This window comes from Plectropomus leopardus, chromosome 19 (assembly GCF_008729295.1).
Source record: "Plectropomus leopardus isolate mb chromosome 19, YSFRI_Pleo_2.0, whole genome shotgun sequence".
In the NCBI taxonomy this organism is placed as follows: domain Eukaryota; kingdom Metazoa; phylum Chordata; class Actinopteri; order Perciformes; family Serranidae; genus Plectropomus; species Plectropomus leopardus.
In genome coordinates this window covers 19,160,814-19,179,878 of record NC_056481.1, presented here as the reverse complement: position 1 = coordinate 19,179,878, position 19,065 = coordinate 19,160,814, and the positions used below count along the sequence as shown (strand labels likewise).

Here is a 19,065-nt window from a genome sequence, read left to right as displayed (position 1 = left end):
CTTAAAACCGTAGAAATGTCCTAAAATCCTAGAAAAAGATGAGTGTGAGCGGAGACAGTTCCATGGAGCGCAGCCTGAAAGTGACAGAGGCTATAATAACAGGATGTTTAGGCCTGAGGAGACGTTGCCGGGGACAACAACCCTGAGCTGGGCACTGCGGCGACTGACTGTGGCTGGAAAGCAGAGACAAGCAGAGGAAATACAGGCCAGCAGGGTTCACTCCACATGCACCAAACGTGACCTCAAATATAACCTTGTTGGCTGTGAGCTACCTGACTTTCTGGGGTTTGTTTGAATCCACTATGACCTTTGACCCCCTGGAAAAATCATTCTAGAAAACACAGTGCAATGACAAGACCGCACACATACACACACATTGATTTTGAAGAGGTGACAGCTGCAGGTGACAGCGGACAGAAGGACACTGGTGGTTTGTGACACCAGGCGGGAGTGAAGTCGGTTCACTGTCGCTGTCAGTGGTCACTGACGCTGCAACTTCCAACACTACACTAGTCTCTGCCACCTGAGACATCCTCCACAGCAGTCTCCATCAGCGTTACCATCATGGCCATCACTGACTTCCTCGCCACCTCGGACATCACTTCAGCTATCAATGCTTGTAAAGGTGAGCAGATGAGTAAAATGAGTGCGCAGGCAGTGAAAATGTGTTGAGAGCCTTTGTTTCTGTATGAAACCTCAGAGTGTACGGCATCATCATTCTCATGCTCTCTAATCCGTGTGTGATTTGACTTCCAGCGAAGGATTCCTTTAACCCCAAGATGTTTTTCAAAACTGTGGGTTTATCCAAGAAAACTCCAGCAGAGATCGAGAGGGTCTTTAAGATTCTGGACCAGGACAAGAGCGGCTTCATAGAACAGGACGAGTTACAGCTGAGTGTTTATGCATGGAGCATGTTCTATTATTTATGTGTCACTTTGGTTTGTTGCGACATGTTAGTGTTTTTAAATGCATTCTGTACGTCGTTTGATGTTTTCTTTCTTCATCAGATTGTTCCTGCAGAACTTCTCTAAAGGAGCGCGGCCTCTGACTGCAGCAGAGACCAGGGGCTTCCTGCTCGAGGGAGACTCGGACGGAGATGGGAAGATCGGCTGGGAAGGTGAGCAGGTCTGAGGGGCACCTCACAGGAGAGAGAGGTGTCCCTGTTACTGGTTTATCATATTTCTTGAGATGTGGTTGAGAAAAAACTTCTATAAATCACATTGTGTAAAAAATACAAAGCTACTGTTCCCTACAGTTAAGTCTTCATATTTATACAGAAAGCAGAAATAAGCAAACAGATGTAAGGATTTACACAACATATTGCTCTTTTTAATCCATTTTACTGTGTGATAATTTATTCAGCAAAAACATGTAGAGCTAGCAGCAGTTCAAATATTCAATTATATTTTTAACAGATAAAAATGCAATTTTAATAGAAATGATAATAAATTGCCTGAAATAGAAACAAAGAGAAAACAGAAAGGCTCATAGGTAGATATAGATAGGCTAATCTGAGGGCAGCAAAGGGGGTTGATATTACATAAAGCATTATAGGACCTACCTTTTTAGTCTTGCTTTTAATTTAACTTTACCTATATATTGACTATTTATCTTTACATTTCAGCCTGTTTTACTATTTTCTAGTTGGTATATCATTGTATTACTTTTAACATATTTATATTCTTTTTTGTGCTGTTATCCTTTCATTTACCTCTTATCCACTGTTTAGAGTAGTTAAGTAGTTAACTTATTTATTTATTTATATCTTTCTGTGTATAGGTTTTATCCTGCCACTGGTATTTCCTCACTTGTGGTAGTGTTTCCTCATGACAAGTTATCATTTGTACAGTCTCTCCAAAACATGTTTCAGAGGGTGTGGAGTCCTCTCTGTTGATAGACAGAAAGTAGCAGTCAGCACTCTTATTTATCTTTGTGCTGTTTTTTATTTTGTTGCAGCTCTGTCAGCTCATACTTAGGGCTGTTGCAATTAAAAAAAAAAAAAGAAAAGAAAAATGTCTTAAATTCTGTGTTTTTATTTTTCAGAATTTTCTGCGCTGGTTAAGTCGTCATGAAGCCTAATGTGATGGCGATAATCTCAGGGTGGACAGCAAATGATGTGGACTCATTCAGGGATCTTGTGTGTTAAAAGTCACACATTTTAACAGAAAGACATGTCATAATAATTAAATGTAAGGTAAATAAACTATGTGTCTTTCCCTGCCAGAAAAGTGCACAAATAAATATACCAACAAATGTTAAAGTGTCTTTTTTCCTGCTCATTAAAATCTTGTAAGATTTCAAAATGCTCTCTGTTAGATCGAAACACTGCAAAATTAAATATTACTGGGAGTTTTTAATACAGTGTGCAGATATCCTGTCTGATTCTGCTTGTAAAATTCTTGTAGAAATGAGTTCCATGATGTTATACTGGAAAAACTGGGAGAGGTCCAGCCTGTCCAGATGGTCAGGAGGCTTCAGTTTCTCTAATTAACAGCACAAGCAAATCAAATCCCATTCTGGTAACCTCAATATGACACCTGAGACAGACAGATTTTGTGTGATGGACTGAATGCTTACACTTAAAGGATCTAACCTATTTTTTATTATTGTTATTATTTTTAAAATAGCTCTTGTAGATAAACTGTAATTTGAAAGATTATTTTAATATCCATCACTATAAAAACAAGAAAAATTCACACAACTCTCATGCTGATTTAATCTCTTTGTGGCTATAAAACAATCTCTGATATACTTTAACATCTGAAAATCATCTTTTTGTTGTTTACATCGCTTTTATGTGTAAATGTCAGACTAAAGGATTAATCTGTAATGCATCATAGCTAAGAAGTACTCATATCATTTGGATACCTTTGGAACCTGAATCATCGTCACTTTTCCTTTCAGATGCCAACCTTTGAACTTTAAGCAATTTAAGAAATTGTCATTTCTTTCAAAAAACATGGAAAAGGCAAGGACCGACTTGATAACTAATGTTCCATAAATTGCAAGAAATAAGTAGATTTAGAAATTTATTTTTTAAAAAGAGGGTAAAACTACATTTTTTAATTATCTTAATTACACATTTCAAATTATGTTACAGAATTGTTCACTTGTTTGTGTCATGCTACTGTCAGGTTTTTGTTTATTTCTTTATATCGATTTTCGTCCTGTGTGATTACCTGCCCTGCCTCTAATGTGTCTCACCTGTGTCTACTTGACACACCTGTGTCTTGTTATCCTCCCCACCCCTTGTGTATATACGCTGTGTGTTCCCCTCCCTCTGTGCCAGTTTTTCTTTGTCTGGAAGTGTTCCAGCTGTAGTTCCTAGTATGCGTCCGCATGTCTGTTTGTATTGGACTGTTTTTTGACCCTGCCTTAGCTGAGCCCTTTTTGGATTTTTTTGCTTCATTGACCGATCTGTTATGTACCGGACCTGTTTGCTTACCTTGATTATCTAGTTTGGATCTTTTGAGGTGGGGTTGTATGAGGTATTTATCCACAGTCAGTGTGTTACCTACAGTAGATGTCAGTTTAGAGAAACAGACAGGAGTACTGACACAGAAGCTCACTACTGTACTGCTTTGAATGGAGGGAAAATGTATTTTAGACCCCTAAAAAAATTCATATCAGTTTTAAAAACACAAGAGGAAGGCAATTGACATTACTAAAAAGTAAAAGAAAATTAAAAACAGAAATTTATTTACAAAATAAAAAACAGAAATCTAAAAAACAGAAGGAAATGCCATAAGAGACATGCTTAAAAAATTATGATTGTGTGACATAATTTTTAAATGTTATTTTGATGATCGTGAATATAGTTTTTTCACTAGCTTTTTTTCTTTTTTATGCCAGACATTTTCCCAAGCTTTTTAAAATATTTTTCTAAATCTACTAATCAGTAGCAGTCACTGGTGGGCTGAACCACTGCAGCTCACCAAATGTTTATCAGTGTAAACTGCAGCTGGGGAGGGAGGGGGCACAGCTGGATCATACAGAGCTCCGTGATGGGAGGAATGCTGCTGGAACAGTTTTGGGAGAAGATAGAGTTTCATTGCTGGGCTTCTGTCAATGAGGCACATTTATGTGCATCTTTCCCTCAGATGGCAGGTCACTGCTATTTCTGCTGCAATCTGAGGTCAAAAACCCCCTGATCTCTCAGCATCACTGATGAAATCATGAATGACTAGATATGAAATTCTGATGGTGTTATTTTCTACATGAAAGTCATCACATGTTAAAGTATGAGAGATTAACTTTTAACTGTCAAATGTTACATTTCAGATCTAAAGCTGAGAACATGATGGGGGGTGTGGGTCATCCTCAGCTGTCTCGAGTTGCATTCGTTCATCCCCGCTGTGAGATCTCTGTAACTGAACCCTGATGTAGAAGAAGGGCAAGAATAGTTGCAGTATCTATGGCCAAGTCGTCTGAGGTGAGAGAGCTCACTTGACCGCAGCAAATGTTAAAGGCCACATACAAGTTTTGTATTTTGTTAAAAATATTTCATATACTCTCAATGTATGTAGGCATCACCTGAAGCCACTGAAGGGAAGGAAGTCACACGAGTCAAACAGAGTTCATTAGGGAGCTGCAGTTAACCCTTTAAAATGTTGAGCGACATAACTTTACTTTAGCTGCATTCAGATGCCATTCACAAATAATTTATTAAAACCTTTGAAACCTGAGCAAGATGGTACGATGTCTTTCGGGAACATGGGATTTTTTCTCTTTTTTCCCTTTGTATTTATTTATTTATTCATTCATTTACTAACTGTCAGGTCATTTCTTGTTTGTTTGTTTTTTTCTTGCAAATTTGGAGGTCATTTTTTCTCCCGTCGCTAATTGCCTTCTTCCTGTGTTTTTGAGAGAATTCAAGCAAATTTTGTAGGGTTTCAAGGGGTTAAAGTGAGAATTTATGTAGTATGACAGTATATTTCAGTATGAGCTCTCCATCCTATCGGGATTATATCAACACTGCCCCCTGAGGTCTAGCAGGCTCATCAAAAGTGAGAGCAGATTTTGGCATGGAAATACCCCTGGACATGTTCCTCATTCACTGTCATTGTCTGGTGCAGCATGAGAACTCGTGATGCAACAACACACCCAAGTCCCAGGAGAATTATGATTATGAGCATATTGGCGATGAGATCAGATTTAGGTGTTTCCTAAAATAGCACCATGAATAGTTGCATTGCCATAAGGAGGAATGGTCTGAATGAGCTCCAAAAATAAAACCTGGCGGCAACACGCTGCTCTACTGCATGTCTGGAGATTATCATCATATGTGATGCTCAGTTAAAGTATTCAAGTCAAATTCCTCCTCCCGTCTCTGACCCTATGTTAACAGTCAGAAAGTGATGCTATTATGATTAAATAGCCAGTGGTGAAACGTAACTATGGACATTTATGCAAGTACTATGCTTAAGTATGAATTTCAGGTACTTTACTAAAGTAATTTCTATTCATGCAACTTTATACTTTAACTCCACACCACTTCAGAGTGGAAATATTGTACTTTTTACTTCACTATATTTATCTGACAGCTTTAGTTACTTTACAATTTAAAAAAAAATACAAAAAGGGTTTATAGAATATGTTGGGGTTTTGTTTTTTTTAAATTAAATTACCAAACAGTTCAAACAAGCACGGCTACAACAAATAGGCCATCCATCCATCCATTTTTTTCTTATTCAGGCTCGGTTGCAGGGGCAACAGACTGAGCTGAGTATTCCAGACATCCCTCTCCCCAACAGCACTTTCCAGCTCCTCCTGGGGGACCCCAAGGCGTTCCCAGGCCAGAAGAGATATGTAATCCCTCCAGCGTTATCTGGGTCTACCCCAGGGCCTCCTACCAGATGGACATGCAGGAGGAGTCCAGGAAAAAAGTCATAATCAGATGCCCTAACACCTGAACTGGCCTGTTTTGATGCAAAGGAGCAGCGGCTCCGAGCTTCCTCCAGATTTCTGATCTGTTTATCCTCTTCTCTAAGGCTTTTGGGGCGCTTGTGTCTGTGATCTAATTCAATCTGTCATTACCCAAAGCTCATGACCATAGGCAAGGGTTGGGACATAGATGGACTGGTAAGTCGATTGCTTTGCCTTGTGGCTCAGCTCCTTCTTCATCACAAAGGTCTGGCACAGTTCCTGCATCACAGCTGATGCAGCACCAAATCACCTGTCCATCTCACACTCCATTCTCTCCTCACTTGTGAACAAGACCCCGAGATGTCTGAACTCCTCTGCTTGGGGCAGTAACCCCCCCCCCAACCCAGAGGGAGCAATCCACTGTTTTCCAGTAGAGAACCATGGCCTCAGACTTGAAGGTGCTGACCGATTTATACTGGGCTGCAAACCACCCCATTGCATGGTGGAGGTCACGGTGTGAAGACGCCAAAAGAACCACATCATCTTTAAAAAGCAAAGATGTAATTCTGAGGTACCCAAACCGGACCCCTTCCTCCTACTGGCTGTGCCTTGAGATCATGTCAAGACACAGCTTTCACTTTGGTCATACGAGAACCAGATGGCTATAGCAGCAACCCTGATACCTGTATTCTGACAGTACCCCGACAGGACTCCCTGAGGGACACAGTCATAAGCCTTTTCCAAGTCCACAAAACACATGTTGACTGGATGAGCAAACTCTCACAACCCCTCCAGCAGCCTCGCAAGGGTGAAGAGTTGGTCCAACGTTTCACGACCAGGACAGAACCAGCATTGTTCCTCCTGAATCGGAGGTTTGACTGTTGGTCAAAACCTCCTTTCCAGCACCCTGGAATAAACTTTCTCAGGCAGGGTGAGCAGTATGATACCCTGATAAGTGGAGAATAGGAACCACCACCCCAGTCTACCACTCCACAGGCATCATACCCGACCTCCACTCGACACAGAAAAGGAATATCAGCCAAGACAGGCTAACGATGTCCAGAGCCTTCAGCATATCAGTAATAAATATTACTTGTTGGATAAATTCATTTTATTTTCTGAATAAAAACACATAAAGGCAATGACTAATGTGTGCCATAATTAGTCACTACAACCAGCCTTTCTGACACTGGAATGAACCAGAGTCATTGCAGACATTTTAGGCTTGCTAATTATGCACACACTCACCAAAACTGTGCAGTTCAGAAGCACATCGGGGTCACTAATCATCATAGGTGATTATGGTGTCAAAATACAGGTTGACCGGTGTGCTGCTGTAAACTACATAATCAGACACAATCACAAAACTAATGTCTTTACTTACCCTTTTGAAACCTGGACTCAATTGACTTGATTTTTGGAAGGCAATGAGCAACTTCAGAAGAAATGACCAAGACATTAGAAAGAAATTAGAAAAGAAAAAGACGACAAAGAAGAAGACAATTAGCTGAAAATTGGCCCAAAAACAAACAAAAAAACAAGTTGTGTAACAAAAAGAAAAAAAAAAAAGAAGAAAAATTGCCTGGAGAAAAAAACTACTTTTTTAAAAAACATTTTTTTGAAAACTAAAACATGTTCACATAGCTTTTTTAAAGATGATTTTGGAAAGGTGATTTTGCTCCTTGCCTTTTCATGTTTTTGAAAGAAATCAAACCAATTGGCTCAGGGTTCAAAGGTTTAAATACTTGTTAAAGTTGTCTGCAGCATAAGAAAACTGATGTCAGTCCAGGTTTCAAAGGATTAAGGAAGTAATAGACCACAGAAGGTTTGTTTGGTAAATATGGCACATTATAAAGGGGCAAAAATAAAATATAGTTTCATAAACACAATGATTAACATTGTTTTTTTAGTCACATTGGAAAGTTTAATAAAAAAACCTTGACATTACTCATGAGAAAATACTACTGTTATGACCCAGTCTTAGAATAAGAAGCTGTTGATCCCACTTGATCCATCTGATAGTTTGTAATATCAAAGTTTACCTGACTCTTCAGTGTGGTGGATGTTGAGCTGTGCACAGTTCTCCATCATGGCCTCTACATGGAGTACATTTCACCCAAATCAGCAGCGTATATTATTAGCCATATGCAATATCAAGCACTTTTGCATAGGCCTCTACTTAGCCTACCATTTAAGCATCTTCATTTATGTGTATATAAATAGAACAGCTCTGTCTACTGGACACATTTTGAGTACTCTGCACGCCGTGTCTGTTACACGGCATATGCATCAGATTTCGGCCCAGTGAAGGTATATAAGCTGGCAGCAGCAGCTGAGGAGCTTCACTGCAGTGACTGAGCAGATTCATCTGAGCGAATCCACTCTCATCTTAGAGACAACCCCAAAGTGAGTTTCACTGAGGAGCTGCAGGCCTCTGCTGCCTGACTGAGTGTTTTCAGGGCTTCAGCTTCATGCATTGGGATATAAACCAAGGGTCAGAGTTTGGACTAACTGAGGAACCAAATGGGAAAAAAAATCTGTTTGCCAACCCACCACAGCTGCAAAGGATACTTGATCTTTTGCCTTACTGGAGGTTTTGGGGAAATTGGACTACCTGTTTTGATCTGCCAGAGAGGAATATACTCCCAGAGAGGAACATGATCTAGATTACATGTAGCTCTTTAATAACTGTGTGTTGTAAAATATTACCATGCTTAGATAATTCAGAGTGAAACTGTAAATATTAAGTGCTGTGTGATGTGCTGCAGCTGATCTGATGACTCTCTTGTCCTCTGCTCTCCTCCCTTTAGTCAAAAATGGCATTCGCAGGAATTCTGAATGACGCTGACATCACTGCAGCCCTCGCTGCTTGCCAAGGTAAACCCCACCATCACAATGACACAGTGTTAGAGTTTAGCAGAGCCTCGAATGGTAGCTACACATCCTGCACTTTATCACAGCTGTGACGCAAGAATTATTTCTCTACTGATTGGTAGCTGCAGAGTTCAGCTGCTAAAACAGAATCACAGCTAGTCCTGCATCTTTGCTGCATTTGAAACTACAGGAGAGTCTTTTTACCCTTTGAAACCTAAGCAAATTGCCGTGATTTCTTTCAAAAACATGGATAGAAGGCAATGAGCAACTTGGCAAGAAAATACCCCAAAATTAGTAAGAAATTAGTCATAAAAAAGAGAGGAAAATTACCAGAAATTTGCAAAAATAAGAAAAAAAAGAAAAGTAAAAGATCAAAAACCATAAATAAAATGATAAACGTGCTAAAATAAAATAAATAATAATCAATATAAATAATAATACATATTTCTGTAACCCACTTGTACTAATATAATTATAAATGTAGTTTTATTGATCTTTCTCCCTAGTTATCTGACAATTTTACAACTGTATATCTTTCCCTCTTTTTTAAGCTAATTTTTAATTCACTTTTTACTATTTTTTTTTAATTGCTGATGCCATTTTCCCATGTTTTCAAAAGAAATCAAACCAATTTGCTAAAGTTTCAAAGATTTAAGTGCTTGTGAAAGGAGATAGCACAAGAAAACTGATGGTGATCCAGGTTTCAAAGGGTTAAACATATCAGATTACTTCCTAGCAGTAAGCATGCAGAACATGCCATTTCTATATGTCATATTCTTATTTGTATCAGTAGTTCATTTGTAACAGTTTAGCTACTGTAAGAAAAAAAATTCTGCAAACATAGCTAAAATGCTGACTGACAGTCAGAGTAACAACCAACTACCTGGTTCTGCAGCCGCAAAACACACTACAGTTTCTGTGTGTAGTACATGTACAACATCTGATCCAATCCCTAATCTGTCTCCTCACAGCTGCCGACTCTTTCAAGCACAAGGACTTCTTTGCCAAGGTCGGCCTGTCCAGCAAGAGCGCCGATGACATCAAGAAGGCCTTCGCCGTCATTGACCAGGACAAGAGTGGCTTCATTGAGGAGGAGGAGCTGAAGTAGGCACCATCTCTTCTTAAGATTTCTGAGCTCTTGTAGTGCAGGGATTAATACAGTAAACATGGAACGATGAGACACAGAGGAGAAGTAAACTTTTCCTCCGGTGTCTCACATTATAGCAGAGGAGATAACAGAGCAGCATTTTATTGAGAAATCTTAAACTTTCAACAACAAGAACACAGTGATTTGCAGTGGTTGAAGAGGTATTTATTTTAGATCCTTTACTTAAGTAAAAGTACTAATACCACCCTGTGAAAATACTCTTTTAAAAATAAAAGTCCTGCTTTGAAAATGGTACTTAATTATAAGTAAGCAAGCATAATGAGAAAAACACACTTAAGTATTATGAGTAACAGTACCCAATGTTAAAAAACATTGGGTGACATTTTTTGTTAAAAAGGCACCCCAAAAAACTTAAAATCCTTAAAAAAGGAAGAAGCAAAAAAAAAAACTCCTCAAAAATATGTTTTAAAACCAGACTTCAATTTCTATTAAGATACTTGGAAATCAATTAGCTGTAAATCCATGGGTTGATTAATCAACTAATTATTGCGGCTGTAGTTCTATATACTGTTTGGTAATTTAATTATAAACAAAACACCATATTTTCTCAACTCTTTTTCTCTCTTCTGATTTTTACGCAAAAACCTAAATTTGTAAAGTAACTAAACCTGTCAGACAAATGTAGTGAAATAAAAAAGTAAAATATTTATCTCTAAAATGTAGTGGAGAGGAAGAATAAAGTAGCATGATAAGAAAATACTCACATTAAGTACAAGTATTTCAAATTTATACTTAAGTACAGTATTTGAGTAAATGTTCTTCACCACTGGTGATTTGGCCTTGGAGATTTTCTGAAATATGACCTCTGTTACATCATTTCATTCATCATCTATATTCATATATATGTATATATATATATATATCTATATTTATGGCCTATATTTCCTGTAACACTGACAGTATGTCTCTCTGTGCTCGTCTTGTCCAGGCTGTTCCTGCAGAACTTCTCTTCCTCTGCCAGAGCTCTGACCGACGCTGAGACCAAGACTTTCCTGAAGGCTGGTGACACTGATGGCGATGGCATGATCGGATGCGAAGGTGAGAAAACCAGAGGAGCTTTAGTCGAGTTTCTGTATCTTCTCCAGAGATCTTGAAATAATCACACTGTTCTCTGTTTCTCTGCAGAGTTCGCCACCCTGGTCAAGAGTTAAATGAAGAAACTGACCAACATCTTACTTCACTACTCTAAAGGAACAACTTGAGCCATGACATACGCCTCCTCTCTTCTTTCTCTCCTCTTCCCACTCACTCTCTCTCTCTCCAACGCTTTTATACACTTGACCTTTCACCTCCTGACTGTTTAAACTAACTCTGACCCCCCTCTGACCCCTTTGTTGTCCACGATGAATGTACCTGACTTAGTGTGTCGCGTGGTTGACTTGTGTCTTTCTCTCTCTCACTCACTTCTGTCCCAGTTTTACTATGTGAGTTACTGTGTTACTGTCAGATCAGTGATGATGCACTTTTATGGGAAACGGACAGACGATGAGCAGAAAATAAAGGTTCTTTTTCAATAACACCTGACCCTCGTCTTCTATACACATAAAAAACATGGGAGAAAGGCAATGTGCAATTAAAGAAGAAATAACCCCCAAATTAACAAGATTTCCGCAAGATTTCCTGAAAATTAGTCAAACAAATAAACAATTACAGAGTAAATAGTAAGCAAATAATTAATTAATTATAATTGAAAAAGCCCTAAAAATAATCTTTTTAATACTCAAAATGTTGCCTTTCACACTGTAAACAGGACCTTTGGTGGAAGTCTCATCCAGATGTAGTGATGTCATTAACTAAGGAACTTAAATCTCTTACAATAGACAAAAACGCAGCTAACAAGGAACGTTCCCACAACATTGGCTAACATAACCTACAAGTTGCAATAATGTTTTAAAGAAAATATTTGAATCAAATGTTCAAAGAACATTTTAAGGATGTTTAGAATTTTAAAATAATGTTCCTTTTAAGGTCAAATGCTGATTAACGTTATAACTGCAACACTCTGAGGATGTTTTGGTGATGTTGAGAGGTGACAGATCATAATGTTCTTTTTATAAAACCTTGCCACAATGCCACATGAGAACAAAGGAAGAACATTTCAAAAGCAACATTCAGAGCATGTTGAGGACTTGAGATTACAGCATTTTTTTAAATGACAATGTAAGGTAATGTGATATGTAAATGATGATTTAAAAAAAAAAAAACAATTTTCAAACATTTTTTTAAGGATAGCAGTGAATGTTACCAGAAGACCATTCTGGGAACTAAAGGATCAAGCTGAAAACTTGAGTAAAACATTGCATTGATCGCTTTGTACAGTTCTCGGAACCTTTTTAGAACCAAAAATTGTTAGATGGGAACACACTCACATGAGTCCAGCTCTCCTCTCATACAGATGCACACACATGTCCAGTCCTCAGTAAGGATGGCTGTGCAGTGATGGACAGCAGCCACAGGGTGGCGACTTTCATCTGTCAGTAACATGCATCACGGTTTTATGATATGGAGGTTTGTTAACACAGTGAATTAGTTTCTGGAGCTCCATGGGTTCAATAGTCTTTTGTTTTTTAGCAGTCTAAAAAAGGGAAAATGCTGAGTGTTCAGTCAGAGCTTCAGAGTGATAGTTTGAAGGAGAATAATGAGATTTATTCCCTCGGTTCTCGTTACAGAAAGCACCCCTCTCTGTGTTATAATGCCATTAGTGCTGACTGGATTCACAGGAGATGCTGCTGTGTGCAGACAAACTCATCACTTCATGGTGACCAGGTGCAAACCTTAATAAACGCTCACCTTACAGCAGGTCAGCTCTGTGTGTGTGTGTGTGTGTGTGTGTGTGTGTGTGTGTGTGTGTGTGTGTGTGTGTGTGTGTGTGTTTTACCTTCTTTTTTTTTTTAAATCTTGTCTCAATGTTTTAAATTTAACTTTCTTTTAATCATAATCAGAAATGCTTTATTGATCCCTGAGGGGAAATTGTGGTTCATTACTGCCACTCTGTGTAAAGATTTGTAGAATGTAGAAAAAAGTACAAGCACAAGGAATGTGAAAATATAAAATACAAATGCAGTAATAATAAAAACTATCAGCACTGGTGTGTGTGAATATTTAAAAGTGTGTAAACATATGAAACTATGTGCTTTATGCTACAATACAATGTATAAAATTAGTATGTAAAGTTATAAATGGAATATATACGATATGTGTAACATGTTAAATATAACCCACATTCAAGAATTAAAATAATATTGCACATTTGAATAATTGCACAGAGGATTGCAGTTATGTTTTATTTCATTTGTGTACAGCTCTCAACCTGATAGTAACCAAACATAATTTGTAATGATCTGTGATAATCTGTAATGACAAATAAAGTGTCTCGTGTCTTATGTCTCTGATAACAGTCTGTTAGAATAACAGGATACCAGGTGTCTCACTTCAGCTCAAGTCAAAGTTAAACCACATTTCTCTCACAACCTGTTCAGCAGACTCTCAGTTAAGCTAAATAAACTACAGTTTGACAGCCAGACAGTGAGGTCTGGAGTCCTAAACTGTTATATCAATGCGATGCATGAGGATACCAATCCTCCTGCCTGCTGACATGATGTTTGACGTGCTGAATTTAGGAGATTATCCACTAAAAGAGATCTGATTAAATGTGAGGCATGCACCTGCAGAGAGGGAGGGAGGGGGAGAGATTAGGAGGGAGGGGGGAGGGAGAGAAATGAAAAGAATGATTGGACCAAATTCTCAGTTTTATAGAGGGGACGAGAGAGCAGTCTGATATAGGGAGTGAAGGTTAATTGTGCAGGTGAGGAACCCGAGAAGGAGGCTGCTGCTGCGGGAAAACCTGATCCTCAGACAGGTTGGAAACTCAAGCATCCTCTGGTGCGTCCACACAGGAGTATATAAGAGGACTGAGGCAGCTGCAAAGCCTCATCCTGATTCATCTATCTGCTGCTGCTGTGGAGCTACTCGGAGAGGACAGACAGACAACAGCGGTGAGTCTTACAACACCTGCACACAGGGGTCGCACAGGTGGGAAATACCTGCCTGGAAGTGGAGCGAGCAGTTGAAACATGGAAGAGATTATGTTTGATTTTTCATTTTCTGCAGCGGTTTATGGGCTCAAGCATAGTCTCAAACGCTTCCTTAGCTGACTAACAGGAATATTTTGCCAGACAATCGACTGAAAGTTGAAAGTTAATCATTTCATAAAAGATTTTCTTAAGCTGTCAGATTGTTTTCATTTTTCTAAACATTTATTCCTTTAAAAATATTCTTATAAAATGATCAACATAACATAAAACATAAAAAACAAAGAAAAAAAAAACTTTAAGGGACTGTATGAAAATTATTGCAGTGTTGGCAGGGGGTCAGAAAAGTCGTGTATTTTATTTTTTTTTGCTCAAGTAAGGGCAGTCAGCTCATTTAACATATCTTTCTTTAAATATATTTATAAGATTAGACACATAACAAAACAAACAAACAAACACACACACACACAAGAACTCCTCAAGTCTTATCCTGTTGAAACCTGGATTGAGATCCGTTTTCATGCAGCATTCAGGCACCTTTCACAAGTATTTGAACCTTTGAAACCTGATCAATTGGTCTGATTTCTTTCAAATACTTGGGAAACAGGCAAATAACAACTTAGCAAGAGAAAAAGGTGACAAGAAAATGACCTGAAAATTAATAAAATTATGTAAGTAAATTTCTTCTTCTTTTTTTTTTTTTTTTTAAGGAGAGGGAAATTATAAGAAAGTTTTTTGGGGGGAAATGTCCACAAAATATGCCAAAGAACTACTATAATTTTTTATCATCTAATTCGTAGAATTACATATTTATCATTATTGTTTTTCTTTTTCCCCCCAAGTCATTTCCTTGTTTTTTATGTTTGTCTTTTCCTCCAGATTTCAGGCTATTTTATTTTAACCTTTTATCAATTTCCTGCTAATTTGGGGTAATTTCTTGTTAAGTCGCAGTGTGGGTAATTTATTGTGAATTTGTAGAAATCAAGCCAGTTTTCTCAGGTTTTAAAGGGTTAAATCGTAAAGGGAATGTACTAGATCACTAAGAGCATTGGCAGGGGATCAGAAATATTTGGGGTTTATTTGGGGCCTTTATTTGTTTGGAGAGTAGGCTCCAATGTTTTTTGATGATAGATTCATAATTCTTTCATTTATTTTTAAAATAAGGGACCAAATACTAATAACACTTAAGAGGCTTTTGCATTTTTTTCATTAAATGATATAAGCCTCACACCCCCTTTCCACACCGATAACTTGTGTACAGTCCCTAAGTGCCAGATATCTGGCAGTCAGTCCAATTAAGCAGCTTAAGGGCAGCAAATAGCCTCTTTAATTAAGAGGCTGCTATCCAAAGGTGAAACACACATACATCATAATGATTATATATGTAATAAAATGAAATATATGAAAACACAAAAGCAGTTTAGCTTTTTGAATTTGCTAAATAAATGTTGGTTTGTGGTTTCACTGATTCTCAGCACAATATTAATCAGATAGTTTTGACAGGAGTTTTGATTGGATGACAATATTAATCCAGATACATCTGCTGATACACAACTGTCCTGTGGTGGTGGTGTGTGTGTGTGTGTGTGTGTGTGTGTGTGTGTGTGTGTGTGTGTGTGTGTGTGTGTGTGTGCGTGCGTGCGTGTGTGTGTGTGTCTGTGTGTGTTTGACCCTTCAGGACCAACATGTCGCTCACCTCCATCCTGTCAGCTGACGACATTGACAAGGCCATCAAGGACTGTCAAGGTAACATCTGTACACACACACACACACACACACACACACACACACACACACAGACATACTTACACAAGATTCATCTGTCCATGACTTTATGATAATACTTTCACAGAATCCATTTTTTAAATTATAACTACTAATTATGATGAAATAATCTGACAACATTCCAGGGGTGATAAACCGACCTGTTTATAATCTGTGTTTTATTCAGTCGCTCTTCACACAACATAATCTCCTCTAGGACTACAGTATCCTCTTCACTGAAGTCATATTTTAACTGAATTTAAAAAAGGTTTTCAATCATGTTGTGTGTTTAGCGGAGGAGGATGTTTGGACAGGATTTAAAAGATAAAAACAGGACAGCAGCCGCATGCTGCAGCTCTAATCTCCACACCAACCTGCTGAACCCCGTGGCTCAGCAGCTCTAACCTGGTTTCATCCTCACTTATTTATATAAAATTATGACATATCTGTGTTCATTCTGTGCTCTGCAGCTCCAGACACGTTCAGCTATAAGAAGTTCTTCCAGCTGTGTGGTCTGTCCTCAAAGACACCGCAGGAAGTCAAAGATGTCTTTCAGATCCTCGATGAGGACAACAGTGGCTTCATCGAGGAGTCCGAGCTCAAGTGGGGCAAACACTTTCACTTTGGATAGATTATTATATATTATATCACATATCTATGACTCAATCTAGGCATTACTGACATTATATTCGAAAATTTGCAAATTTTCACAAATGGTATTCTCTGGTAGTTTGTTATTAGAATTGTTTGTCAGTTAAATTGTTTATTGGTATTGATTTCTCATTAGTTCTTGTTTCTGTTAGTAATAAATACAATAAACAAACACACACACACACACACACACACACACACACACACATATATTTATTTATTTATTTGTTTTTGCTGCGTATTCACCTTGATCCGGACTGATGCTGTAATTCTTATTCATTCCAATAGCTTGACTCACTGTAATAAAACAGTAATAAGTAAAACAATCAAGTATCTCCCTTCCTACAAAATAGAGCTACTTCAGATGACATATTTTCAGATCAAATGATTTGCAGTCACAGAGCTCTGTGCGTGTCTGACAGAGAGAGATTTAGCAAATAAATCACACAGTGGTTTTATTTAGCCTTCTCCCAATAATCCGCTGTGGACAAAGTGCCATTGCTGTATTTGTGTAATATCATTCATGTTCAATCTAGAAATTGGTCAGCTTAAACAGTCAGCTCCAATCATTTAACACCCTGTGTGTGTGTGTGTGTGTGTGTGTGTGTGTGTGTGTGTGTGTGCAGGTACTTCCTGCAGCGGTTTGTCCCCGGGGCAAGGATACTGACTGATAAAGAAACCAAGAGCCTCATCTCAGCAGCTGATGATGACAGTGACGGCAAAATTGGAGTGGAGGGTCAGTATCTCATTTCTCTGATTCTTCAGATTCTTTCTAGAAACTCATGAAGTCATCACAACTGATTTCATTGCCTGGAGTCATTCTTTTTCATTGTCAGTGTTTTGGTAAGTAAAATATACAGAGTATCTTGAATTATTCAGATAACATTTTAGGCTTACACACACACACACACACACACACACACACGGACACACACACATACTGTATATAATGTCATCACGGTGCACTGGAGGTGTGGGTTCGACTCACAAATGTGATGACTTTAGACTCGACAAAAAACTGTGGACTTGACTTGGACTTTAGCACCAATGACTCATGACTTTACTTGGACTTTAGCCTTTTGACTTAAAAAAAATACCTGATACCTTCAAGCCCAACGATTCACATATGTGTTATTTTAAAAATGTGACACAAAAAAAAAAAATATTTCACTTCAATCAACCAACATCAACATTTCATTCTCCAGATGATCCACTTTGTTTTACTCAATCTGACAGCAGCCTATCAGGTTGCAGGAAAGAACCATGAAGAACTAACCTTCTGTTACTGAGCAACAGATGGAAAAAAGGATACCAAAGATAATCAAGTTCAAGTCATAAAAACAATGTAGTGGTCAACAAACAGAATGACAATATGTAAAACATGTGGGTTAAAAATTACAGATGGAGACACAACAATCTCCAACCTTAACAAATAAATACAAATGTTCTAAATCATTCATGATTAGTGTAATTTTGATTTATCATTCATCTGGTGTTTAAAGGTCATTACATTATGATTAGTTCAGAATTAAAAACTCAAAGTTTAGGACTTTGGATTTGGATGCAAAGACCTGAGACTTGTCTGTGACTTGGTCCCACCTGTGCAGCGCTCTGCCTCGGGCATCTTTACTCAGGCTACAGTAAACAGAGGAGAGACTGTAAGAGTAACAGTTTGTGTGCTTCCCTGAGGTCAGGTCATGTTTGTCTATAATGTCTGAGAAATGCATCAGACAAACAACACAGCTGACAGAAAAAATAACATGTCCAAAGTCCAAATCAGAAAATGTCTATTTGTTGCAGAGAAGTAGGCCTTGAAATGACATCGACAAATTGAGGATCTGTGTAGTCAGGTTTATCACCGTGGAAACCGTCTGCACTGACACCAGAGGTCATGACCAGTGGCAACATCTGAGCTCAGCTGTCTTACATAACAGGATCAGAGATGAAAAAAATGTTGGCCATCACATGAAGTGATTGTTTCTGCTTTTCTGTCTGTAGAGTTCCAGACCATGGTCCTGTCCTGAGTCTTCAGGTCCTCATGTCTTCAGCCTCCTTCTCCCTGTGATTCCCGATGTTTTCTATTGACTTCTGTGTGTGCTGATTGTGTTTGAATGACATTTTGTCCATTTAAAGACTAAGCAGACTGTTAATGTGTCCACTTTTTTTTCCTGCTATGTGCGCCCCCCCCCCCACGACTTCTGACAGTGAATGAGATGAATAAAGCCGTGGAAACACAGATGGAATTTTTTTTTTTTTTTTTTTTTTTTTTTTTTTTTTTTTTTTATCAAGCTGTTCCTCAAATTATATTACATTTATATGTGCAATAATAATAATAATAATAATAATAATAATAATAATAAAGGTATCTGAATGGGAAATAAAACCAACATGGGATTATTAATAACGACTGAATATCTGAATGTGCCATACGGAAAAATCTCATTGCTATATAGATTAATTTTGGATTTTATCCCCATTCAGAATTCATCATACAGTACTCAGTATATTGCACTTTATTATGACTTTCTACAGATACAAACACAAGCTCTTCGCTTCACTGAACATGGATGAGAGAAAATATCTAAAGACAAACACAGGTGGAGAGACTACTGTACTGTCTGTATCATATGTGGTGTATTATTCGTGGATCATTTAATCAAATATTTACAATTCCGCAGTTTGAATGTAGTGTCAGTGAAGGCAGCGTTTTTA

At 38.1% G+C, this 19,065-nt stretch overlaps 3 protein-coding genes across 3 annotated transcripts; all 3 read left to right on the top strand.

Annotated features, from left to right (window-relative positions):
* Nucleotides 1–484: 484 nt before the first annotated feature.
* Nucleotides 485–2,236, top strand: LOC121958679 (parvalbumin, thymic-like). Its single transcript, XM_042507766.1, has 4 exons — nt 485–625; nt 757–889; nt 1,008–1,117; nt 2,044–2,236. Exons 1-4 carry the CDS (start codon nt 565–567, stop codon nt 2,070–2,072), a joined length of 333 nt encoding a protein of 110 aa, XP_042363700.1. The 5' UTR covers nt 485–564; the 3' UTR covers nt 2,073–2,236.
* A 5,942-nt stretch (nt 2,237–8,178) lies between these two features.
* Nucleotides 8,179–11,424, top strand: LOC121958638 (parvalbumin beta-like). Its single transcript, XM_042507704.1, has 5 exons — nt 8,179–8,271; nt 8,676–8,742; nt 9,711–9,843; nt 10,836–10,945; nt 11,033–11,424. The coding sequence occupies exons 2-5, from the start codon at nt 8,682–8,684 to the stop codon at nt 11,056–11,058; spliced, it is 330 nt and encodes a 109-aa protein (XP_042363638.1). The 5' UTR covers nt 8,179–8,271; nt 8,676–8,681; the 3' UTR covers nt 11,059–11,424.
* Nucleotides 11,425–13,720: 2,296 nt separating this feature from the next.
* On the top strand, nt 13,721–18,540 carry pvalb9 (parvalbumin 9). The gene is made up of 5 exons (XM_042507925.1): nt 13,721–13,902; nt 15,617–15,684; nt 16,173–16,305; nt 16,980–17,089; nt 18,352–18,540. Exons 2-5 carry the CDS (start codon nt 15,624–15,626, stop codon nt 18,375–18,377), a joined length of 330 nt encoding a protein of 109 aa, XP_042363859.1. The 5' UTR covers nt 13,721–13,902; nt 15,617–15,623; the 3' UTR covers nt 18,378–18,540.
* Nucleotides 18,541–19,065: the final 525 nt, after the last annotated feature.

Excerpts from the sequence above, each read along its gene's own strand:
- LOC121958679 (XM_042507766.1), top strand. The coding sequence starts at position 565 with ATGGCCATCACTGACTTCCTCGCCACCTCGGACATCACTTCAGCTATC. Across the intron at positions 890-1,007 it reads ATAGAACAGGACGAGTTACA|ATTGTTCCTGCAGAACTTCT; the intron begins GCTGAGTGTTTA and ends TTTCTTCATCAG. Across the intron at positions 1,118-2,043 it reads TGGGAAGATCGGCTGGGAAG|AATTTTCTGCGCTGGTTAAG; the intron begins GTGAGCAGGTCT and ends TTTATTTTTCAG.
- LOC121958638 (XM_042507704.1), top strand. The coding sequence starts at position 8,682 with ATGGCATTCGCAGGAATTCTGAATGACGCTGACATCACTGCAGCCCTC. Across the intron at positions 8,743-9,710 it reads AGCCCTCGCTGCTTGCCAAG|CTGCCGACTCTTTCAAGCAC; the intron begins GTAAACCCCACC and ends GTCTCCTCACAG. Across the intron at positions 10,946-11,032 it reads TGGCATGATCGGATGCGAAG|AGTTCGCCACCCTGGTCAAG; the intron begins GTGAGAAAACCA and ends GTTTCTCTGCAG.
- pvalb9 (XM_042507925.1), top strand. The coding sequence starts at position 15,624 with ATGTCGCTCACCTCCATCCTGTCAGCTGACGACATTGACAAGGCCATC. Across the intron at positions 15,685-16,172 it reads GGCCATCAAGGACTGTCAAG|CTCCAGACACGTTCAGCTAT; the intron begins GTAACATCTGTA and ends TGTGCTCTGCAG. Across the intron at positions 17,090-18,351 it reads CGGCAAAATTGGAGTGGAGG|AGTTCCAGACCATGGTCCTG; the intron begins GTCAGTATCTCA and ends TTCTGTCTGTAG.